The 25,887-nt window shown below is 44.6% G+C and overlaps 2 protein-coding genes across 6 annotated transcripts in view; both read right to left on the bottom strand.

Annotated features, from left to right (window-relative positions):
• PIAS3 (protein inhibitor of activated STAT 3) overlaps positions 1-3,201 on the bottom strand; it is a 52,551-nt gene extending 49,350 nt beyond the window's left edge. Inside the window, exons 1-2 of one of the 3 annotated variants that reach the window (XM_054991479.1) lie at positions 3,124-3,201; positions 1,218-1,276 (exon numbers count right to left, since the gene is read on the bottom strand). In XM_054991479.1, the coding sequence (XP_054847454.1) occupies positions 1,218-1,232 (15 nt within the window). In that variant the 5' untranslated portion in view covers positions 1,233-1,276; positions 3,124-3,201. Of the gene's footprint in view, positions 1-1,217; positions 1,723-3,123 lie in introns of those variants that run through there. The other 2 variants (XM_054991495.1, XM_054991487.1) reach the window with 2 other exon arrangements.
• Positions 3,202-15,016: 11,815 nt separating this feature from the next.
• The window catches only part of ANKRD35 (ankyrin repeat domain 35), a 53,742-nt gene continuing 42,871 nt past the window's right edge, over positions 15,017-25,887 (bottom strand). For 2 of the 3 annotated variants that reach the window (XM_054978716.1, XM_054978722.1), the window contains 4 exons: positions 23,338-25,623; positions 21,841-21,930; positions 18,162-18,227; positions 15,017-15,947 (listed from right to left, as the gene is read on the bottom strand). In XM_054978716.1, coding sequence (XP_054834691.1) covers positions 15,837-15,947; positions 18,162-18,227; positions 21,841-21,930; positions 23,338-25,623 — 2,553 coding nt within the window. In that variant the 3' untranslated portion in view covers positions 15,017-15,836. Of the gene's footprint in view, positions 15,948-17,379; positions 17,476-18,161; positions 18,228-21,840; positions 21,931-23,337; positions 25,624-25,887 lie in introns of all 3 variants that reach the window. The other variant, XM_054978732.1, reaches the window with a different exon arrangement.

The raw sequence follows: 25,887 nt of genomic DNA, 5'->3' as shown, positions 1-25,887 counted from the left end.
GTCAGCCTACAGTTACAGAACTAAAAAAAGATATGAAATTAACACAGAAACAAAGCCAAAGCAACAGGAATTATTTGTAAAAAGCAATTTTGAAAGGCTTCAGGATAATTCTTCCTGCTTAGAGAAGCCTGCAGATCTAGCCAGGAGGAGAAAGTTTGCTAGGCTGCTGAGTTTGCTTCCAAATGCTGCAGGGCGCTCCTGCTGACACCACAATAAAAGAAAAAAGTAAGCTGGCACTTACATAGTGGTGTTCTTAAGTTCAGAAAATATTTGGCTATTTTTTTAAAAAAGGAATATTTTCAAAATTTGAATGTGGTTAAGTTAATAAATGATCAACTGGGAATACTTGACCAGCCAACTGACAATCACACTAACCCTAGTTAGGCTAGTATTCTTCTCCCCTCTATGTTAGTTTTGTAGATGCAGGAATTCTCCCCCTCCCCTGGGAAGCATACAGGTGCAGAATCCCAAAAGAATTTTTATCACCTTGTCCGCTGCTTGAGTACTGGGACTCCGGTTTTGACAGGCCATGAGCTTGTAATTTTGTTCAAACGCATAGCTTGCCTTCTAGCCAATAGGAAGCCTTCACAGAATGAAAGCTGGTAATGTGCATAAACCCTAGGAAGTAGGACTTGTAAGCCAAAGCTCCCTTACCCAACAGCATGCTAAAACGTCAGGCCAGAGGTCCTACGTGACACTTTTTCCATCCAAAAAAGCTGCACAGTTTGTCAATATTCTAAGACTGATGGTTTCTTCCAGCGGAATTAGAACATAGCTATTCTTTGACATCACAACTCCTCAGCCAATGGTAGGCAAGGGGACAGCAGGCAGTTTTTAGTCTATTGTTCTTACGGAGATAGCATATTTTTAAAAAATCTTATGTTAACTGACCAAATAAATGTATTAAAAAGTAGTCTACAGTTTTCTGAACTCTGGACAACACAACAATCTTAACAATAAGAAGTGATAATTAATAAAATCCAAAGCAAATGTACTGGAAATAAGATGGAGGGAAGAGTCACTCCAATGCACTACGAAGGGTCCTCAAGCCACACTATAACTATTTTAAAAGCACCACTGTCGTTGTCTTTTTCCAGCCGGTGTGGATAAAACTCAAGAGCCCCACCCAGCCAGAAGCTAGCTAGGAACCTGCGGGGGAAATATATTATTAAACACACCAGCGAGGACCCAAATTCTTTTTGGAATTCATTAGTTACCAGGGACAAATGCATATTCCGGGGTCTGATGTTGGACAGTGATGGTTACACTCTGACTCCTAAAGATGGGAAAGAGAAAAAGAAAAAAAATATATACAGAAGGAGATCAGCCCCATCACAAATCCTCCAGCCATGTGATTATATGACAAAAAACTGTGACTCAGGGCTGTCATTCTTACCCACCCCACCCCTTTCTCCCACAAGGCAGCTCTAAAAAGTGACTTGGGGCTTCCAGGAAGGTACACTTCCTATGCCACCACTTTATGGCGGTAGGTAAACTGAGATATTGGGAAAAGACACATTGCATACGCTCTGAACCCCTCCATAATTACTCTCCAGATTCTGGGGCTGAAGCAAAAATTCAGACCAAGTCCTGGGCAAGCTCTGCCTCTCGATATACCGCACCAGCCTCCCTCTGCCCCATCCTTGCAATGTGGTTCTAATTAACCCCTCAATCATCCACCAAAACAACCTTATCCTTCTCTTCAGTTTCAAGTTAGCTTCACTCCCAAGTTGGTTCTGCTCTCAAAATACCCCTTCCACTCATAAATAAAAAACGCCCCACCTCAAGATCCCAATGCTTTCCTCCCACCCACCAGATTTCTCTCTATCACCAAAAAAACCCCACCTCTGTATCTTCTTTGACCCCATCCCCGGGCTTCTTGTCCCCCTTCTCTACTCTCCTCCTCCTTCTCCCTACGGCTCCTTTCGCACAACACTCACATATTTCACCCTCATCTCTTCTGAGGAAACGATCTCTTACTTTCCCATGGTTGTACTTTGAACACACACATCCCACACTACTCTGCAACGACCACATCTCATTTTATAACCCCACTAACCAGTTAACCGTCTATATCTTTTCTCACTTGAAAAACCCCACATGCAGCCTCTCTCCATGGTTCTTATCTTATCCCACTTTACTCATCTCTCCCCACTCGTCCCTCATTATCCCCCCCAGATAACTTGCACCTGCACAGCCTTCCCCCCATACCCCTCTCACCCAACTCCTTCAGGGCTCTCCTTCTCAACTCAGTCTGCCCCTCGCCTCAGGACCCTCTCAGTTCTGCTCTCCCCCCAATAAATACAAACACCTTTCTCTTCTCCGAGGTTCCCCCTTACCCTTTCACTGCCAACAGTCACACACCCCCAACCCCTTCTGGATCCAGCCCGCAACATCCTTACTACACACCCCCACAGTCGTTTGAACACACACGCTCCCCTCCCCGCGACCACTCTCCACCACTGGCCTTCCCTTCCACTAACGCCCATCCAGCTCTCCTTCCTTATTCCCGCTCTCTTGCCTCGACCCCAAAGGCCGGTTTCCACTGCACGGGCTTCCTCTCCAGCTCCTACCCCTAGCCTTACCCCGCATTAACCACAGGGGCACCCTTCAGCCCTCTGCCTCTTCCAGTCTCTCCTCTCCCTTCCACAGAACTGGCGTCCCCCCCCTCCTCGTTACCACCCATTCTTACCTCCCCAGGTACCCCCTTCAGTTCCTACGATCAGGTACCCCCTTCCTTATTCTCTTTCTCTCCTTCTCCCAATGTCTTTGGCCGTGCAGATCGTTTCCTCCCTTCCCCACATTGCTCATAACTCCTCGCCTTGCCCCCCATTCTACCCCCAGGTACTCCCCCTGCTCAGTCTCTACCCCCCACGCCCTCCTGACCCTTATCCCTTGCCTGCCTCTTACCCCCGCACTACCCCCCACTCTTACCCCCATCACTCCTGCCAGGTCTCCACCCCCTCCATCCCCAGCCCTTCCTATCTCCCCCTACCCCCCCATTACCTTATCCCCCTTCCCTGCCCTTTTTCAAACAAAGGCATGTTTTCTTCTCTTCCCTCCCGGTGAGGTGGGCGGGAAGGGGAGCGCGCAGTCTTTCTACCCCCGTCCCTCTCCCCCTACCTTCAGTTCGGCCGCCTCCGCCATCTTGAGACATCGTAGCCGCCTCGGCCAGAAGCGGTGATCAGACAAGGGAGCGGAGGGAAATTTCTCAGCGGGCACCCAGCCGCAGGCAGAAAGCAAAGCGAAGAAGGACCGCCCCCTCCGGTGCTTTAGAGGCGCCGCGGGGCGAAGGGAGAAGAGGGGGCGTGGCTAGAACGGAGCCGTAGAACAGCGGGAAGGGCTCTAAGGGAGCGGCGCAAAAGTCCTCTTCCCGCCATCGGACGCATCGGACTCTCCTCCCGCCCGCCCAACCTCGTGTTCCGTTCTGCCTTCCCGGTTCTGTGTCGCACGAGGGCACGCTTGTCTTGCACTAAAAGTTGCGCGGAATAAGCAAGGGAGTCGGTCCTGGGGTTGCTTGCGTTCTGGATCAACTTTCCTTTAACTCTGTACTCGATTTCATTCTGCTAGTCTTAAATCTCTGCAGATTTGCATTGATATACCCCATGACATAATTTATAGAAACTGACTCACCCAGTGTAATCTGTCTTGAGTTTTAATGAGAAGGGCAGGCTATAAATGATGTACAGTCTGGAGTCTCGGTGAGAAAGGCGGACTATAAATGAAATTAAATAAATAAATAAAATACGTTTCCTACAGCCGGAGGTTAACAAGAGCCTGATAGGAAAAGTTAAATTTAAATAAATAATAATTTTATTTAATAAATTAATAACATTTAATAATCATTTTATTTATAGTCCATTTAAATTTAATTGCTGTTTACATGTATATTATATTTCTATATTGAGTTGAGTCTATCAAGGCCCGTATCATCTGCCCTGACTGTCTCCAAGGCTGAGGCAGAGGTCTTTCATGCCACCTACTGGGATTGCCAACCCACCAGGAGAGGACTGGCGATTTCCTGGAATTACAATTGAGTCGTCCCGCCCGCCTACTCACCCACCTCGTGTTCCGCTCTGCCTTCCCGGTTCTGTCACGCACCGGGGCACACTCGCCTTGCGCTAAATGTTGCACGGAATAAGCAAGGAAGTCAGTGCTAGAATTGCTTGCGTTCTGGTTCAACATTTCTTTAACGCTGTACTCGATTTCATCCTGCATTTATATACCTCATTACATAATTTATGGAAACTGACTCACGCTGTGTAATCCTTCAGTCTTAATGAGAAAGGCGGACTGTAAATGTAATTCCAGTAAATACGTAAATAAAATACGTTTCCTACAGCCAGACGGTCTGTCCTTTAACAAGAGCCTGATAGGTAGTTAAATTCAAATAAATAATAATATTATTTAATAATAACATTTATATACCATTTAAATTTAAACTTAATTGCTATTTACATTTATATCAAATTTATATTTACAACAACAACAACATTTGATTTATATACTGCCCTTCAGGACAACATAATGCCCACTCAGAGCGGTTTACAAAGTATGTCATTATCCCCACAAACAAAACACCTTGTGAGGTGGGTGGGGCTGAGAGAGCTCCTAGAAGCTGTGACTAACCCAAGGTCACCCAGCAGGCTTCAAGTGGAGGAGTGGGGAATCAAACCGGGCTCTCCAGCTTAGAGTCCCGCCACTCTTAACCAGTACACCAAACTGGCTCTCTTTATGTTTATTTACGTTTATTTATATTGAGTTGAGTCTGTCAAGGCCAGTATCATCCACCCTGACCATCTCCAGGGCTGAGGCAGAGGTCGTTCATGCTGCCTACTGAGATTGCCAACCTCCAGGTTTCCTGGAATTACAATTGATCTCCAGACAACAGAGATCAGCTCCTCTGGAGGAAATGGCTGCTTTGGAGGGTGGACTCTATGGCATTATAACCGGCTGAGGTCTCCCCCCTCCCCAAACCCATCCTACCCAGGCTCCACCTACAAAATCTCCATAAATTTCCTAACCTGGAGTTGGCAACCTACCTAGCACCTGATTCTTTTAACTAAAGATACTGGTGGTTGACCTTAAGACTTTCAGCATGCAAAGTAGATCCTCCCAAGATATCTAACTGGGGCCAAGTCTTAAGATTTATGACATGGTCTGTTTATGGCATTTCAGAAATAAAACAAACTTTTAAAATATAATACATTTTTATTTTAAGAAAAAAACAATATTAATAAAAGGGGATACAGAAAGGGGGGAAAGGATTATGTAACATAATTGTGTAAACCAGAAATAATTGTATATAATAGAATATATAAAACACAAAGTATTTCTCCCTAACCAGCCTCTTCATTAAAAATTTTTAAGACACTATCTATGAGATACAATACAGTGATACTTTCCTATATTAAGGTACGTTTATATTCAGCATTTTAAGTTACAAATTTCTAAATCTCTTTTGCAACTACATTATTGGTTTCATCTTTACTACATATTCAATATTATATACTTTTGCCACTTCTATCTAGCCAATATAACTTTTAACAAATGGATAATATATCAAAATACATAAAAGAAGTCTATTACAGATCTTATAATAAAAAATAAAAGATGTTTCTGCTCAAAACATTCCTTTTTTACATCTATATTCAAAGTGTTTCATTTAGGACTAATCCTCATTCTGCTTTTACATTGCCTAAATTTGTCTCCTGCTTACATAATACAGAAATACAACAAACCTTTTTTGTATGTTTCGTGAGATAGCATGCATGGAATGTTATTGTATCTATGTGTGTGTATACCTGTGTTACAAGTTTAGACAGAGCCAAGAGAAATAATGGTTGAGCCCTGGATCCATAAAGTCACGATCCATAAAGTTAAGCATGCTTTCTAAAGCCATGTTGATTTCCATTAAGTGCTCATTTAATTTTTTAGGATTTCTAGCATGGTGCATCAGGGTGTTGGACTAGAATGTGGTGAAACCCACCAGAAGGAGGGTAGAATCAGTGTAAGCTACTTTGGGTCTCCATTGTGAGGGGAAAGTGAGGTATGATTAGGGTTGCCAGCTCCAAGTTGGGAAATTCCTGGAGATCTGGGGGGTGTAACCTGGAGAAACCTGGAGAAAGTGGGGTTTGGGGAGGGAAAGGACCTTGGCATGGCATAATTCCATAGAGCCCCCCCCCCAAAGTAGCCTTTTTCTCCAGGTGAACTGATCTCTGTGGCCTGGAGACCAGTTGTAATTCCGGGAGATCTCCAGCCACTACCTGGAGGCTGGCAACCCTAGGTATGATATCAAAATCAAGTTCCAGCCCTATTCCCATGCTTACTAAGGAGTAAGTCCCATTGATTTCAGTGACTTAAAATGGAAAGGTACAGACTTTAAAAAGGCTTGACTCTGGGCTGGATACAAAAGTTTTTGTTAGGATCTCTCCTCTGACTAAAGGATTTTTAGTTGAGGAACAGTATAATCCTAAAGCTGATTAGTACACGTTTTAAGATAGCAACTAAAATCTACACCAGTGTAACTCTGAGATATGCCAGCATATCTGATTCTGGACACAGGCCATTTTCACACGTCCCGGCATAGCGCTAAACTCGTGCAATGAAGCCGTCTTCCTAGCATGATTTGTGACATCATCGAGCCACAAAAACGGGATCGTGGCACGATGATGTCAGAAATCACGCCAGGAAGATGCCTTCGTTGCGTGAGTTTAGCACTATGCTGGGACGTGTGGAAATGGCCATATACCTACATAGTACCCCAGCATATAAACCTGTGCCTGCATGGATATGCTGGCATAAGGGGCCAGAAATGGGGTGTGTCAGAGGAGGACCAGGACCAGTCAGTATCTTACACTCCCTTCGCCCATATCCTGATCTCTCCTGCCAGCAAAGTCCCATTTAACACAGTGGCAGTGAAAAAGCAACTGTCTCTTCCGCTGCACTCCACTACACTGAACACCGATGCGGAAGCTGCAGCTTTGGATATGCCTCTGTTAAAGGGGGGGGGGCGCTTTGACATTTTTCTCCAGGTTGTTGGTAACCCTACTCTCCTGGCTTTCCATATACTATGCAAAACTGAGTTATTGAAGATGGCTTTTTGTCACAGGTAAGAGGGCATTATTGTAAGAAAGCGGTTTAGAAAGATGCTTTGGTAAAGTGGTTTAGAAAGATGCTTTCGAAGTGTAGACAATAATACAGTGAATTGTCTACTGCTATAAGAATGCTCCTACTACGTAATTTTTGCATCATTTTAACATGTTGTGTTCAAACTTTAAATACTTCAGCTTTGTTTCAGCTCTGTGTCAGATTTTCCTTTGTTTTCAAATTTCCTCAATCCAAACCCTCTTGCGGTTAATGGGATATCCCAGCCATTGATCATACTGACTTACACAGTGCTTCAGTGAGAAAGGCTGACTATAATGATGTAAATAAATTTTAAAAAACCCTTATGACTAACATGGCCACTCTGCAGGGTCTCTTTCCAGGGTCTGCAGAAGTTAGCTGCGCAATCCCAAACAGAGTCGCATCCTTCTATGCCCATGGACTTCCATGGGTGTAAGTCTTCTTAGGATTGTACTGTAAGGCCATTTTCACGTTTTACTGGCTCCAGTACATTGCGCAAAGCTCCCACAAGGACAGCGTCTTCCTGGCGCAATTTCCCGGTTCTCGCGTGAAATCACACCAGGAAGACGCTGTCCTTACGGGAGCTTTGCGCGATGTACCGGAGCCGGTAAGACGTGTGAAAACGGCCTAAGTCTCTGAGTAGATAGATGACTCCTCTGCAGCACACATCAATGTATATGTGCTTGCATGAACAGTAAACCTGCCATTCCATTCCGTAAGCTGGGAAGGCAGCTGTGGATAAGAGGCTGTAGGAGTTGCTAGTATTTATTATCTTCATTACTCAGCTCCTCTGAGTTGGGTGAAGGTTCAGGCATCTCAGATAGGCATGCATGTAAAATCAGAGTTGGGAACATTACATTGCAGTGCAGACGGTAGGCTGGCCTTTTATGTGTTAATGAGGCTCATTTCGAACTCTTGATAACTGATTGTAGAACAGTGATGAGGGGTGTTTTTGTGTATCTTAAACCTAAAGAACAGTCATCCTCTTGGCTTTTAAAACAAACTAAGACAAGCAGTTGCAGAGTAAATGAATGCAGCATTCAGCACATGGAGTGGCGCCTTCAGAAATATATAATGAGGGGGTTCAGGCTGTGATTCTCGGCATGGGAATAGAAATATGGCAAACATGTCCCTTATTTTTTTCATCTACAAAGTGCAGGAGGGCGTGATTTCGATAGAGAACGCCTACGTTCCTCTGACTTAACAAGCTTGCTTTAACGAAATCTTTTTGGTCTGTTCAGAAGTTGACTTCATTCCAGCTGCCTCTAGAGGAATCTAGAAACTTGCTGTGTGAGTGTGTGTGTGTGTGTGTGTGTGTGTGTGTGTGTGTGTGTGTGTGTGTACTCTTTCTTTCTCTCACTGTAGTTTGTTTGGTTTAAGGAGGGATGGCAGTGCAAGAGCTTATTTAAAGACTTTTTCAGTTGGGGTGGGTAGGTGGATTCCCTTTTTTCCCTTAAAAAAATAACCAAAGACTACTAAATCCACAATTTTTTTTAAAAAACCCTGCCCTTCCAATTCGATGCAGAGTTTTCTTTGGCAGCAAGAGTCCGGAAATCAAAGTTATAGGCCCATTTTGGCAAGACATTTTAATAATAGCTGAATAAAACTAAACACACTCTCGTTCCTGCCTCCCTTTCTCTCTCCTCTATTTTTCTTCTTCCACCTGCAGTCATCACAAAGACACCATCAAAGAGGAATGGAAATCCACAATTTATTTAGATGATTTGGTTAAATGAATGCATTAATGCGATCTGTGTTTTCATTGTATTCCATCTCTAGCTGCACAGACTTGCAGGAGAGAGAAGATATATACATGTTTTTGAGGATAAAACTATCAGTCGATATCTACACATTTTTAAGAGGGAGGATTTCCAGTAGAAATTAGGAACACAATATTTGCAGAATGCAAGTTGCAATAACATGTATTCTTTCTGTTTCATGGTGCGTGGGGCAAGGGGAGTTCTCTGCCCCCAGATGAATGGAGACCCCATTCTGACCATGACTGCAATACACAGGCAGAAGCAGCTTCAATCTCTTTACCCAGTGCACCATTTTTGCTCCCTAAAACGGCTGCTATTTGCTCCAGTGGGGAAAATTACATGGAGCCACAATTATATATAACTTTCCCAGCGGGACAAATAACAGCTCTCCTGGGGTGTTTCTGTATGCAAAAACCATGTGTGGGCAGGAGACATAGGCCCCAGAGGAGCCTGGATTTTGGCTTCCAACAGGTCATATAAATCATTTCTTGAAGTTGATGTTCTTAACTGTTGATAAACGTCACATTAAACTGCGGTCCCTAATCTGTATGTTTTGTGCTGGGCTAATGGTAGAATTATACTTAGTAAGCAATCAAATGCCAATAGCACTTTCTTGGCTCCTTGGTAATGAGGCAAAAACATATTAAGCTGTTTCTAACCTCAACATTTCAGGGCTTTAAAAAATGATGAAAGCAACCCAATCTAATATAAAATATAAGACATAATATATATGCAGAGGAGTTAGCCGTGTTAGTCTGTAGTAGCAAAATCAAAAAGAGTCCAGTAGCACCTTTAAGACTAACCAACTTTATTGTAGCATAAGCTTTCGAGAATCACAGTTCTTTTCGTCTTTCTTCTTGCCCTCCATGCGTCTGACGAAGAGAACTGTGATTCTTGAAAGCTTATGCTACAATAAAGTTGGTTAGTTTTAAAGGTGCTACTGGACTCTTTTTGATTATATGGTTGTCAATAAACTTACCATATCTTGTATATGAGAAAGTGTTCAACCAATGTTTATGAAGTCCAGTATTACTATTGAAACCATCTGGTAACCTTAGTGGTGCTTTACCAGTTCAGAGTATACCTACTGGGCCAATATAAAAGCCCAGTTTTCATTCTCAACTCTTATTTGGTTTGGAATCCTGTCTTACTGGTTTCTCTGTGCTGGAGTTCACTTTTTTTGAGAGAGGTACAAGCATCTATGAATTTCAACTTTCTCTCTGTGGCTGAAGTGCTTCAACAGTTTGGGAAACCCTAACGGTGAGTTCCCCAGCCACTCATTGGCTGCCACTTGTAATGTCTCCCTCATCCTTCAACTTATTTTAAAAAATGATTAATTTTTTTCCTTTTAGTGGCCATCAAATGAATCTGAAAATGTGTAACTCTGCAACTGGTACTTTAACAGTGCAAGTCTAAGCAGAGTTACACCTTTGTAAATCCATTGAAGTCAATGGGCTGAGAAAAGTGTAACTCTACATAAGATTGCACTGTAAGTAATTTGAAAAGTAGGTGGACAGCCTGCCTGGAGCTTTGGGTAAAGGAGCAAAACTGAAGACTTTAGCCAAAAACGTGTACATTTCCAAGATGTTTAATTGTCATGTGGGAAATCTGTCCTGCTTCAGTTTCTGTGGATTGCAGCATTCACATGTTATACTTTTGCTTCTTTAAACGCTGCTTCATCCCTTTTCATGTGGCTGGAAGAAGATATTTTCACTCTTGTCATACAAGCTCAAGTTGCAATACCATGGTGATGTGGTTGGTGGCAGTCCTGCCCCATTGCCATTTTCTTTCTAGTGAAATAGACAAGGTGTGTGTTTATGGGAGGAGCTTCTGGTCAAGGCACAAATGCCTCATTCGTTTGTAGCAACTACTAATGTCCATTCATGCCCTTTAAAGAAAGACTAGGGGAAAATCTAGGCTGGTGAAATTGACATAACCTTGCCAGTTTCACCAATGGCACCAGTTCTATGCTGAGAAAAGCAGATTTTGCTTCCTATAGAAACTCGACAAATTTCTGTAACTTATAAGGTTATGCAAGGCATTGAATCCCCCACTTCCTGGCCACTAAACACTGCTTCCATCTCAGACAGGACCTAGCAGCCTTCAGGACCAGGAAATCTGGGGCAGGGTGTCCCATAGATGCAGAGGAGTTAGCCGTGTTAGTCTGTAGTAGCAAAATCAAAAAGAGTCCAGTAGCACCTTTAAGAATAACCAACTTTATTGTAGCATAAGCTTTCAAGAATCACAGTTCTCTTCGTCAGATGCATGGAGGGCAAGAAGAAACTGGTCAGATATAGAGGAGGAGAGGGGAGGGAGGAGTAGATGCAAACAGCTGCTTCTGATATGGAGATCAGTTTGCTTCTGTTAAGGAAGTCAGTTACTTCTGATAATGAGATAACCATTCATAGTCTCTATTCAATCCCAGCCTGAGTCAAATTTACCTATGAATTCCAATTCAGCAGCTTCCCGTTGGATTTTGTTTTTGAAAGGTTTCTGTTGAACCTCTACGCAAAAGAATAAATGGACACAAATCTGACATTAAAAATGGCAACATCCAGAAACCAGTGGGAGAACACTTCAGTCTACCAGGAGTCTCCTCATCCTGATTAAGTTTTAAAGACATCTGCCTAATACCGTTTTTATATCAGGGGAATACAGCGAAACAAAATTCATTCAGGATTTGGTTAAGCTTACCACTATATTGCTGTATTAGGATATTTTATTTGAAGTATATGAATTTTAAACAATGTATTTTATCTTGTTACGCTTTGATTTATGTATAGCTGGGCCGATTCCAGACAGGCACAAATAAAGCGAGTGCTTTCACTTTTCAAGCGACAGCACTCGTAACAACCCGCAATTTCCCGTCCCGGCTTACCAGGGCCGATTCCAGACGGCCAGAAATAGCGTTTTTTCCGCGGGAATAATCGCTTACCTGCCACGCGTGTATTTTCGACTCCATCCGCTTTGTCTCGTCTCCATCCGCTTTGTGCCGTGCCGTCCCGCTTCCAGATGTTCGCACGGCCAACTGAGGGACCCGGGATTGGTTCTTTCCTCCCCGCCACAACTGACGTCGGGGGCCTTCATTGGTTCACATCTCGGGTTTTTTTTTTTTTTGGTCTTTTTTCTTGTTTTGCACAAATGCGCAAATGCGCATGTGTGCGAAAACGCGGCGTCGAAGATGCTCTCGATGATTGGTCGGGATCGTCTAGCGAGGTACATTGGTTGACGATGTGGCCCCTCTCAGCCATCTGCCTCGAGATTTTTTGGAAGTAGTCCAGGTTCCTATGGGTGCTTCGGAGAGCTTCCTGTATCTTCTCCTTCCCCCAGAAGTGTAGCAGATCCATTATCTCTCTATGCCACCAGGACACCCCCCGCAGGGCCGATTCCAGACGGGCACAAATAAAGCGAGTGCTTTCGCTTTTCAAGCGACAGCACTCGTAAAAACCCGCAATTTCCCGTCTCGGCTTACCTGCAGTCCATGGCACTCGGTCGCGCTATAAAAGCGGACGGTGTGAACATGGAATGGTGGGTTTGGCCACTTCATGACGATTCGTCGTGGCGGAGAGGCACTCCCCTTTCCAGACCTTTTCCGGGTGGCCGGCCACAATATCGCCTTTTTTTAAAAAGAAAAACAGGCGCCATTTGTGCATTCGCACGTCTGCGAACATAGAACTGCGCAAATGCACACAGATGCATAATCAGCATCAGGACGCGTGGCCAAGTTTTTTTTCCGATCCATTTTCCGCATGTGCGCAATTGGATTGGTGTGGCCCTCCTGAAATGCACACTTGAGTCTTTACTATCGGCCGCCATTTTGTCACCCTCAGAGAATCCAACCCTGAGACGTATCGCTGACCTTTGCCCTGCAGACTTGTGCGCCGATTGCAGGGGCGTTTGGGGGGGGGCAATCTTGGTTGCCGAGAAATCACAGCACTCAGGCACAGGCACACATGCTTGTGCTCGTGCAATATCGGCTTGTCGGGAGCAGCATGGCCGGCAGAGGGGAAGTGGCTGGGAAGCGGGGGGTGTCCTGGCGGCATAGAGAGATAATGGATCTGCTACACTTTTGGGGGGAGGAGAAGATACAGGAAGCTCTCCGAAGCACCCATAGGAACCTGGACTACTTCCAAAAAATCTCGAGGCAGATGGCTGAGAGGGGCCACATCATCAACCAATGTACCTCGCAAGACGCTCCCGACCAATCATCGAGAGCATCGTCGACGCCGCATTTTTGCACACATGCGCATTTGCGCATTTGCGCAAAACAAGAAAAAAGACCAAAAAAAAACACCTGAGATGTGAACCAATGAAGGCCCCCGACGTCAGTTGTGGCGGGGAGGAAAGAACCAATCCCGGGTCCCTCAGTTGGCCGTGCGAACATCTGGAAGCGGGACGGCACGGCACAAAGCGGATGGAGACGAGACAAAGCGGATGGAGGCGAAAATACACGCGTGGCCGGTAAGCGATTATTCCCGCGGAAAAAACGCTATTTCTGGCCGTCTGGAATCGGCCCTGGTCTAAGGACCATTACAATAAATACCTACCTACCAGGACATTCCATCAAGGACTTAAAAATCACTGTACTTCAACAGAAACCTTTCAAAAACAAAATCCAACAGGAAGCTGCTGAATTGGAATTCATAGGTAAATTTGACTCAGTCAGGCTGGGATTGAATAGAGACTATGAATGGTTATCTCATTATCAGAAGTAACTGACTTCCTTAACAGAAGCAAACTGATCTCCATATCAGAAGCTACTGTTTGCATCTACTCCTTCCTTCCCTCTCCACCTATATATCTGACCAGTTTCTTCTTGCCCTTCATGCATCTGACGAAGAGAACTGTTGTTCTCGAAAGCTTATGCTACAATAAAGTTGGTTAGTCTTAAAGGTTCTACTGGACTCTTTTTGATTGTGTCCCATACCGAGCCTTCCACCCTGTTGCTTCTGGGTTAAATAAAAGCACAAAGGCTTTCCTGTGTTTTCTTCCTGCCTCCTCCTGGAAAGGTCATCGGCTCAAAAACCCTGGCTATTTTGCTGTGTTCCCTTACAGCGTTGGCAGCTAAATCCCCTTTTGCTCCACCTTTTCTCTATGGAAACAGTTTTTGTCTCAGTCTTCCCATTGCATTGTGGGCAATGTGTAAGGTTGACTGCTGTTACTTGGCTGTAGTAGGGAGGGAAGCAAAAATGCCCACAAAGGCCAAAAGGAGAGGGAAAGGACTGGCTTATGGCTGTTCAGTTGTACCATTTCACACTTACAGCTGGTATTTTACATGAAGGGGAGTTTTGCAGCATGTGTCAGCCAGGTCCCTTAAAATGTTTTCCAGTCTTCCCCCTCCTAGTTTTTGCAACACCCAAATGCAATGCATGTAGGATCTCAGACAATTACTTAGATTTTGGACCATAAAACCAATTTTCCAGGTTATGGAAGGGTCTTCCAGGTAGAAAATAACCACAACCTCCTTATGCATCATCACCAGAAAATCAGCCGTGTATATTTTTGTCTGTATGTGGGGAGCTGTGAAAATTCAGGCATGAGAGGGCTGTGTGTCAGTCACTACACACAGGCTGCTGCATGTTAATACCGCACTCAAAGCACTTTCTGTATAAGAATCTGGTAATGTTCTGAAATAATAAAGCAGCAAGATCACTGACTTATCAAAATACTTAATGTATAAGCCAGTCTTGCATGGGCAGAGGAATTGCCATAGAGTTCCCCACCACCACTTTCCCTCGGCATTCATGCATGTAGAATACTGGGCCATTACTGCATTGGAAAGGTCTGTGAGCACCTGCGACATCGCCACCCTGCCCTCCCTCTTTGTTAAGTTACACAAGCACCAAGTCAGTGGTGCATGCAGACTTCCCAAATCACAAAATGGCTTTATGCGTTGCATTCATGTGCAGAAGAGAAGGGGTGAGGAACACAATTCTACCGAGCCACTTGGCAATTTCTCCCTGCATGGACACAGTGCCTGCATTAGAGTGGATTGTGTCTTTATTATTTAATGTTTGTCTCTGTCTATTGATGCTCAGTATCTTCTGTTTCTTTTGTTAGGCTCAAAACAGGCAATTTGTGGGGAAAGGGGTAGCGGTGGTAAATACAGTCAAATACATGTGGGCCAAACGTTCACCATTTATTTGACTTTTCACGGGTATGAAGGAAGGTGACATTTTAAAAACCGAAAACCAACAAAACAATCGACGACAAAAAGCAATAAAATAAATCCTTTGATGATGTAAACCCCCTTTAATCAAAGATTAACAAATAGTACTTAGCCACGGAATGGAGGTGGGAGGGAGGAAGGACAAAAGGCCTTTTTGGTCCAATCCACTGGGAAGTTTTTCTTGTACAAACTCCAGTGAGAAAAACAACAGGGCTCTTGCATACTTCCTATTCATTTCAATGAGGCATGTATGGGAAAATTTCCCAATGGACTGTAGTCTACATCAATTAATGCAGGAGAGGGTTATTTCAGTGTAAGGCGTCAAACTGTCCTTGAGGCTAGCTCAGTGGCGACAAGAGCAGTCACAATGGTACTGATGATTAAGGGTGGGTACTTCACTCCTTTATATACCATTTGCTTCTCATGATCTTATTTCGTACTTTCCTTCCTTCTACGTCTCCTGCCCTCACCCTAAATTCCTGATTCTGTTTAAAAAAGAGAGAGAGAGAGAAGAATGGCGTGCTGGTGTATGCATTGCCTGTTAAGTAATTCTAACTTCTGTAAGTAATTCCAATCACAGAATCGCATCACTGAATTGGAAGCATCAGAGTGCAGATTTTAGACATACACACACCTTCTCCGCCACTTTAGTTTCTTAACAGTGGGACACAGCTACAATTTAAAGTTTTTAAAAAGAGACTAAATTTCTCATCCCCTGTGGCCCTCAGAGAATACTTAAAATACTCAATATTTATGTAGCATTTTTGGTGTTTTAGAAGTTAAAGATGGCTCCTGTTTCCTGGCAGTGAAGGAGCGTACCAGTTTCTGGACGTAGAAGTAACAGACCAGTGTTCCTCTTCTCTTATTATTGTCCACAGTGGAATTAAATCCTGGAATGAAAAAAATAATTGCAATTCTCAGTATAGTTCACATGCTCTCTATGGAGCTGCTGCAACCTGTGTGTGAAGACTTGAACCTGCCCAGAAGTCTGGTCTGTCAGTCAGGAAGTCTTGAGCCCTCATCCCCACTCTGCTATGAAGTTCACCTTGGTCACAGTTTCTCTCTCTCTGACTAACCTACTTCACAGGGTTGTTGTGAGGATAAAGTAGGAAGGGGAGAACCATGTATGCTGCCCTGAACTCCTTGGAGGAAAGGTGGGATAAAAAATGTAGGAGATCCCAGGAGGTATAAGATCAGCTATGATTACTGCGTGGCGGGAAGGATATTAATCTGCTTAGAGGGCATGCTCTTTATTACAGTGTTCTGAGCAAGCTCTTTGGATATGCAAAAGGGTTACACTCTCTCTCACTTACTCACTAAGGTTTTACATGGCCTGGTACTATGGCTCTTGAGTTAATGCCCTTTGGGTAGCCCACTGGAATTTGTGTCACTTGACAGGGCTGAAGGAATTGTTTGTCAGATCTGAGTCTGGCACAAGAGGTGGGGGCAGAAGCGAGAGTTGATTGGAAAGAAACAGAGCTGGGAGAACTCTTGTGCTGTTTAGGGGGAGGGCTGCTAGCTACTCACTAGAGGAGTCTGAATGCTTTCCAGTTTCCATACACTTCTCTGGTGCTCTAAGGTTGATTCATCAGACCTCCAGCTCATGATTTGGAAGAAGAGCAAAGAATGGGCCCTGCGCTCTCTCCTTTCTCTCCCCCACACACCTCAATGTGCCCAGATTCTTTTTCTTGACAAGCAGTAGTTTGCCATTTCATGCAAACCAGTATGTGTGCAAACTATAGGCTGTCTGGACAGGAAACCAGAATTTGCTAATGATTTCTAGTTTCTAGGCTATCCCTGGCTTGCATGAATCACCATTTGTGTTAAGCAGCAAACCGTCAAGAAAGTCCCTGACCAAGATAGCCCAGGCAAGCCCAAGCTTATCAGATCTTGGAAGCTAAGCAGGGTTGGCCTTGGTCAGTAATTGGATGGGTGACCACCAGGAAGGGGGGGGGGTCACCATAAGTCAACTATGACTCCACCACCACATCAAGAAAGAAGTAGTAAGAAAGGGAATTCAAGCTTGAGCAGGGGATGAAGGTGATGAAGCACAAAGGCCTGAGCTTCAAGCACAAGACCAAGCCTTATGAACCGAGCCCAATTAACCTGATAAAGCAGCCTTCGGAACTTCCTACCACTCGGAGGAAGTATGACAGAATGGTTTCATGTTTTCCAGGCCTGAACCATAGCAGGTGACAAGATCTGCTTTTAGTAAGAGAGATCGATGGGGATCATCAGACAAAGACCCTCAGTAATGCAGGTTAAGTTTACGCCTTCCTCAGCAAGTGGAAGGGAGGCAATGTAAGAAAACAACATTCTCACTTGGAAGAAAAGGGGGAGGCTTATAAGCTTGGCTGGTCATCCGTCCGTCCTCAGGATCCGGAGCAGCATCGCATGGACCTCCTCGTCCATGAAACCCTGAATAGGAAAAATACATTCCCACGAGTACAGTCGAAAAATTCCACCCCCAAACAATGCTCATCGGCCTTTAAGAACACCATGGTAGGGAGAATAACAGCTAGCCTAGGTGCACAGCACAACCTGTATTCTACATCCTACTGCTGAGAGTTGGCAATCGAATGCTCCTGCACAGTGAAAAAAAAATCCTCCCCATACATAAACCAGAGTTAAAACAGTAAAGTTCTAGCCCAGCCTTTTCCCTAACATGTTAGATTTCTGCAAGTGGGGATTATTATGGTTTAGATTTCACTAATTATTTAAAGTTTATTGACCTCATAGAAACACTCAAATAATAATAGAGAGGAATCAAATAGCCCCTTCCCCCCCCCACAAAAAAAGCTAGAAGCCTACATAGACAGGACAGAAGAAAAGGATGAGTACAGGAGAAACAGAAGAAAAAGGAAAACAGCGTACAGGAGGAGAGAGGATATAGGCAGAATGCAGCAGTAGAGGATTCCAGGGAATACATGGAATTGCTGCTTGAAAAAAGAGAAAATCTCGCTGTATACACAGCATCCTCCAATACAATTTGCTGTTTGTATAACCCGGCACACACCATGTAGGGACAAACCACTGTTCTTGCAGGCCTTTGCTTAGGTATCTCCTACCAACTTGAACGAACACAGGATATCCAGTATTCTTACCTGGGCCGCATTGAGCAGGTGGGTTCTGTAAATGGACACGATATCTTGATGATTCTTCTGGATAACCTGGAACAGTTGACAAAACGCCAGTGAACCCGTGTCAAGAACTGACAGTCTACGCCACCTCAAGCCTCACTATACTTTACAAAGTTCTCATGTTTGTTGGTGTTCAATTCAAAGATTTTGTATCAGACTTGCAATGGGAGTTTTGTGCCTCCCCAGATGCATGCCATCTCCACCTTTTCTGTTTGCGACCACTGCTGCTTCAACACTAGGAGAATTTTCCATGGTGATACTGGCCGTCGTCACACGGGCATCTCTTCCGTTAAATTTACAGCATATAGCGTCCTACCTGTTATCGGCACAGTAACGTTTCTTTGGGTCACCTAACGGCTCTTCGCGCCACCAGCTGTCCACACCGAAGCACTCTGTTCTGTTCTCTCTAACCGCACAGAAGCAGCTCCTCCCCCCTTTTTTTTTATTATTCTGGCGTTTAATTCCGCTATAACGGATTAACAGCATATAAACATTACGACCCTTTTGTTTTTCCAACTTTGAAATTATATAAATAGCCCTTTGCCCACAGAAAACGCCCTGTCTGACGTGATCCCCATCGCTGAAGACTCTGCCATGGCAATTGAGTCATTTTTACTTCAGCAGAAAGTTTGCATTGTGTTATGTCGTTATGGCGTTATAAGGACATAATAAAATAAAAAAAAGGGGAGTTGCAGGAAGAAATGGATTCTGGGATTGAAGGGAGGGCATAGGACGTTGCGAGGCGAAATACATCGATGTGAGGCATTCACACTGAGGCGCAAAATATCGCAACTATCAAGCAAAAAATAGCAATGAGGAAATCGCTTCAAGGTGGGTTTTTGCCGGGAAATGGCACCATTTAAGCGCCTTTTTAGCGCTAAATAAAAGCCCGTGTGACGACGGCCCATGTTGCCGATGTGATTGTGGGTGAAATTGCCATTCCAATACAAAGTCCAGATGGCTCAGGGCAAGCCATTTTCTCCCTTTCACTGGATGCACATTGAAGCTCTTACCTCCATCTCGCAGTTGCTCTGTTCTGGAGTAATATGCCCTTTTGAAAAGATAGAATTAACTGGCAATAATTAGGTGAGTAGCTGAAGAAGGGAGCTTCTTCTGACTCTTGAAAGCTTAAACTCAGAAAATCTTGTTGGTCTCAAAGGTGCCAGTGGACTAAAATCCAACTAGCAATAAAAAACACCTGTCCCCTTCCATGACATTTCTGAGTGGAATAAGGTCATTGGTCAGCAGAAGAAATGTATAATGTGAAGTGATGCACAGAAGTGGAGTAGGGAGCTTTCATATACCAAATTTGGAGCCCCAAATTGATAAACTAGGCACTGGTTGGGGAAATCTTTGTACTGCAGAATGAACCCCCAAAATAGAAAGTATTGAAGTTGAAACTGCGTTACAACATCGTACTGACTTAATTTTTAAAAAGTTTTTAATTAAAAAAAAGTTTTATGGATACTAGCAACTACAGGGCAATTCACAGACAAAATGCATATAAATGAAGGAAGTAAAGTGGGGTTTTCCTTCTATTTAAGCACAAGGCATATTTTCCAGTCATTCCACAAGAACAAGATTGTGCTGATAGCATCCTGCCCGGAAACACTGTTTTTTAACAGGTTTTAAATAAAGCAGATTTGTTTGTGTGTGGAAAAAAACTAGCTATTCATGATCTGAGCATGACTGCAAGGTGATCTCATGTAGAAACAGGCAGGAAAAATGCACGACTCAAGTGAACGAAATGGAAACATCCTCCAGATGAAAGGAGTCCATGGTGCATGAGGATGTTTGTGAGTCCTCAAACTGCACAGTGGAGGTGCTACTGGCTCCATCACAAAAATTATGTATACTGTAGGGGGTGGGGTTTGTGACAGAGCTAATACCAGCAGCCCCACAGGGCAGTTTCAGGATGCAAAAATGACTTGGGAGTTGGTGGTGGAGGTTGAAGCTGCTTCTCCCCGTGAACTATAGGCCCAAGCAGAAAAGGGTCTGAGAGGCACAAAACTCCCATTGCATGTCTGATACAAAGTCTTGTGTTGTCCACTACAAACAAGAGGACTTCGCAAGATGTAGTGAAGCCTGAATGCGGTAAAATACACATGCACACACACCTATATGTGTTACCTATATGGGTCTTTTTGACTTACATAGTTTGGTGGTTTATGAGCATGAGCTGTGAGCCAGAAAAAGTCCCCGATTCAAACCTTACTTCAACCACAACTCACTAGATGGTTTAGGTAAGCCTTGGCTTCTTGTGGCTCGAGACTCTCCATCTCTAATATTTTCTATGGTAAATAATAATATATTTCCTATGGATGCACACGATAAGAAGTCCCAGTTGGAAGCAGGATCACATGGAGAGTGTATGCAGTGAGTATGCTCATCACCTAAGACTGTGTATGTGTGAAATGCATAAAAGCTATAGCCATGCAAGAAACGTGTCTTGTCTGAAATGGCCCAAGTCTGGCCATATGGTGTGAACAGCTGAGTCTAATTTCCAGTGTGACTCACAGAATATCTAAGGGTCGGGGCAGATCTTTGTCAGTTTTTTAAAGAGAAATTACATCTCTGCAGGCTCCAATTTGGATGAGGACCACATGGGGAAGGTAGAAGGGGTTTAGTGTTTCTATCCCTGTCCTGGGACAGAAAAGACTAAGAGTGATTCCGCACACGTTGGATAATGCACTTCCAATCCTCTTTATAGATCATTTGGAACGGATTTTTTCATGTGTGGAACGAAAAATCCACCTCAAACGATATCCAACGTGTGCGGAATCAGCCTAAGACTAACATGGGGTAACATGGCGTATCAGCCTAAGACTAACATGGGGTTAGTCTAACATGGGGTACCCACGTTAGTCTTCGTCTTTTAAATGAATAAAAATGCTGATGTCTATCTTTTGCTCCTCTTTTTTTTAAGGGCTATAACAATGTGGGGAGCCTGGTTTCAGTTTGTGAAACTGTCCATTGGTGAAAGAGTTAAATCCTGTCTCCCATCACTGCATGGCCCTTATCTAAACTGGTACCCCATGGGATTGTAATTAAGCTTCTAAAACACACTGGGATAATGAATCTCCCAGCTCCTTGTTTGTCTTGTCTGGAAGTTTAAAGTTGCATGTAAAGGGATTTTTGAAAAGGTTCTGGCCCTGGTGCATTGAAAGAATTGTAACACTGCCCAGAAATTATACTGATTAGGTATGCTAATGTGGCTGAGCTGAATAACAGAACTGATTTTATAGTAGATTGTATAGGACATCTGAGAAATTCCTGAAGGTTACAAGTCTTGTACAAAGGATTTTTAAAAAAAGATTCTAGCCCTCATTGGCTCACCGAGAGAACACTGAAGGTTGGGTATATTAACATCTCAATCTGAACATGTATTACTAGCACATCTGCTTTGAACAGTCACCAGATTTTTATTCCCCTTGATATTTGATGCAAGGGGCAGGGAAAGAAGTCCTTGATTATGGGAACAATCCCGAGCAGGTCTACTCAAAACGAAGTCCCATTTTATTCAACAGGACTTGCCAGGAGAGTGTTCGTAGGATTGCAACCTATGAGTGTGCTAGCCTCTTCCAGTTTCTTCAAAGCTGCTTTGTTCAGTTCCAGGGATATTCATCTCATTCAAAATACTCACTTCGATTTGCAGGTGGAGACGGGCACGTTCACTGCGCAGGTTGAGGACTTCGCTCGAAAGCTTCTCGGTTTCTTTTAGCAGCTTCTTTATCTGCAGGGAGATGATAAAACAGCATTTAAGTGTCTCCTCCACTCCTTGAGCGAATTGCTCTTTCTCAGACTCAGTTCCCCATCTGTAAAATGGGAATAGTACAAGGCAATCCTAAACAGATTTTTCAGGGCTACCATGCAAAAGTCCTATTCAATCTCACCCCTTGATGGGAAGAGATTTTGCATCAGAGACAACGAGAAACTTACTGAACACACGTGAAGCTGCTTTATACTGAATCAGATCTCTGGTCCATCACAGTCAGCATTGTCTATGCACACTGGCGGTAGGTCTCCAGCATCTCAAGCAGAGAGCTTTCAGATCACCTACTGCCAGATTCTTTAACTAGAGATGCCGGGGATTGAACCTGGGACCTTCTGCATGCCAAGCAGATGCTCTGCCACTGAGCCACAGCCCCACATCGTTTACTAATTTCTAGATAGAGGCTAGCTGGACAAGGGTAGGAAGGAGCCTGGAAAAACATTCAGAGCTGCTTACAGAAACAGTACAAGGCTGGCGTCACACAAAGCCTAAGTTTCCATAAGAACATAAGTAGACCCTGCTCGATCAGAACATTGATCCATCTAGTTCAGCATTCTAGCTCACACAATGGCCAACCCGTCCCAACATTCAATTGAAAGCCACCTTTGGCTATTACTGACTATAGATTTAGAATAGCATCCCTCTGACTCTATGGTGAAATCCTTTGCATTGGCTAATAAAGTAAAAATCAGTTCAACTTTACATCGGAAGCAATAATGGGGACTACATTACGATTGTACCTCAACCAATTAGAGTTCCTAAGGCAGGGATGTCGAATCCCAACAACCAATTAAAACATTTTCTGGCTAGTGCTTTGAGGTGATCTGGAAGCCAAGCTACAACGGGTAGTAGCAGTCGTTCTTTCAGCTCCGGCCCTTCAAAAAGGAGGGAATCCAATTCCTTCCTGTGAGGTGGAACATTCCTGTACCCTTTCCTAGAAACCTGAGGGCCTCAGTTTTCATATTAGCTGGATTTGCATGATAGGGGCTCACAGGCCCCCTAGAGTACCCCATAGATCCCTAAGGGTCCCCTGACCTAGTTTTAGAAATACTGACCTAGCTTAGAAGGCCATTGGTGAGGATGATTTGCACATGCAGCATTCCAGTTTTAAAATGTGATGCTTTGCAAATGCAAATTCCCATAGATGAGTGATTTTGCCTCAGCCAAAGTCACATTTCAGTCAGGCCTGAGCCATTGCAGTTGAGATGTGTGAGGAAACCATCACTGGGATCTATTAAGATGTGCTGCAAAGCTAGACAGAAAGACTACCCCCCCCTCCCACACACACACACCAATATCTCCTTCAGCAATTACTCGAATTTCTACAGGATAGCTCCCTTTGACTGTTGAGGATTCAGTGGTCCCTACCTTCGCTTCTCTGTCCTGGCAAGTCTTGGTCAGCTCTTCCACCTTCCTGTTCAACTTGTCCACTGAAATCTCCAGCCGCTGTGACTTCCCTCTCAGTTCGTCCACTTCCTCCTCGTGCTCTGCTGCCTCAGATAGCAACTCTTTGTTCTTCTGCCTCTCAGAAGCAAGCGCTTCCTTGTGGTGGGCAGACTCCCCGCTCGCTTTCTCATACTTTTCCTGAAGGGCAGCCAGCTCCTCTCCCAAGGCTTGGGCCCTGAGAGACAGCATGCCACGGACCTTCTCGTGTTTCCGGAGAGCCTCCTCCTCCTCATGGCGCAGCTCAGCCATCTTGATGGTGAGCTGGTCAATCAGGTTTTTCATCGTGGCCGCCTCTTCACCTCTCCCGAGCAGAGAGGCCTGGGCTGCTTCGTACAGCTCCTTCAGCTCCTGCAGGCCTTTCTCCAGCTCGTTCATCCGCTGCCTGACTTTCCAGTTATCAGCAATGGCATCTGAGGCCTCGGAGTACATTTCTCGCCAAGATTTTTCATCTGCTGCGGAAGGTTTGAAGCCGTTATGGTCTGCAAATTGTGTGCGGTCAGTCTCAAGGGCGTGGTTTGCCTCTTCCATCTCAGATACCAGCTGTAAGGCTTCGTTCTGCTTCTTCACAACATTGTCGAGCTTCCAGTGTAGCTCCCTCAAGATGCAACTACCAAGGTTTTCATTCCCATTGTTACTGGCCTCTTTGGTCATCTGTTTCAAGAAGCTGTCCCTCACAGCCACCATCTCCTTCCTCTGGACTTCCAGTTTCAGCTGCATCTTCTTTGATTCTTCTTTCTCAGTTGAAAGCTGTTGGGACAAGGAGTTGACAGTCTTCTTCAACTCCTCCACCAAGCTCCCTGTCACCTCCTTCTGAGGCGATTCCTCTTTTGGATGGAACAACCCGTGCAGCTCCTCCTGTAGTTTCTCCCTCTCCCTGCTCAGCTTAGCCAGCTCCTTCACAAGGTTGCCGTTATTCTGTTTGAGATCCCACACCTCCTTCTCCAGGTCAGAGCTCCTTCGACTTGAACGGGCCTTGTTTTCACCCCTGTCAGGCTTCACCCTGAGTTTGACATGCCCAAGCGTTTCATCACATAGTTGATTCTTCCCTGTCTCGACCTTTTCCACCTCTTCTTCCTGATGCCCCGTGCCGTTAACTATGACTCCTGACTGAGAGGTCAAAATGGCTTCCCGAAGGGGCCTGACTTTCTCCAGAAGGCGGGAGTTGACCTGCTCCAACTTGGCGAGGGCATTCTCTAGGCTGGTGACTACCTTCTTCCAAATAGACACACTCCTCCTGACTGTTCCTGTCGGCACCGCCTGAAACTGGAGATTGAATCGGATGGCATCGTCGGCTTCCTTTTTCAGGGCCTCATTCTCAGTCATTACAATGGAGTTTTCCTTCTGTGCCCTGGAGTACTCCTCCTCCATCTCAGTGAAGAACTGGCATACTTTATCACTGGGGAAGCCTGTTCCCTGTTTCCCCACTTTCTCAGTCTCCCCTATATTTTTCGCCAGTAGCCCACGCAGCTGCTGGTTTTCAGCATTCAGTTCCTCCACGTGAGCCTCCAGCTCCTTCAGTGCCCCGCTCTGTGACTTCTTCTTGGCTTCATAGACAGTGATCACCGCTCTCATATTCTCCATGTGGCCTTCCATCTCTTGGACCCTTTGTGCAGCGCTTGCCTTTTCTTCAAGGGCCGCAGCCACTTCGGCCTGAAGACGCCTCAGTTCCATCTGCTGCTGTTTCTTCTCTTCCTCCTCCTCTTCACCAGGCCACCGTATTCTCTCCTCTTGGATCACCACAGTCTTGGGCTCTTCTTTTCCCCCTTCCACTGTCTGGGTTTCGACATGATGCTTCTCCTGCTCTTCGCGTTGCTTCTTCCTCCTTTTGAGCTCTTGTACTTGCTCAGCCAAAAGGTTGAGGTAATAATCTTCTTCTGTAACGTCGTCGCAGCTATACCTTTTGCTCAGCACCTCCCAGTCCCGGCTGTTGTTGTTCCCCTCAGGAAGGAGCTGGTTAATCTCTTGCACCTGGTCCCATACCTTTTCCTTTATCGCTTTACATCCTTCTGAGAGGCTGCCGCATTCTTTTGTCTTCTGGGCCAACTGCAGCTCTAGTTGGATGACCTTCATCTTCTCATCTCGGTATCGACTCCTCCATTCTTTCAGCTCTGCATCCTCTTCCTCGTCTTCATCATCACTCTCATCTCCTCTCTCGCTGTGGAGGGCCAGGCTACTTACATCGGTGTCTTTGCCACTCTCAGAGGGAACCTAAAACCACAGTAAAAATAATTTAAAACACTGTATTAACTTACAAGCTTCTCTGTCTGAGAGATGGGTGGGCTTCTTCCCCACTCCACACGATTAATTATTAACCCAGGATAAGTGGACCAAATCACACAGAAATCTCCTGAAGGATGTCACTGATGTACATACCGATCATTTTTAGCCATATTTTGTATTTTTTTAACATAATAAGGAAGTCAATTACATATAACAATCAATTACGGTTGATTAAAGAAAACCAGTATTTTT

Source organism: Eublepharis macularius, chromosome 1 (assembly GCF_028583425.1).
Source record: "Eublepharis macularius isolate TG4126 chromosome 1, MPM_Emac_v1.0, whole genome shotgun sequence".
Classification (NCBI taxonomy): Eukaryota; Metazoa; Chordata; class Lepidosauria; order Squamata; family Eublepharidae; genus Eublepharis; species Eublepharis macularius.
This window is presented reverse-complemented; position numbering and strand designations above follow the sequence as displayed.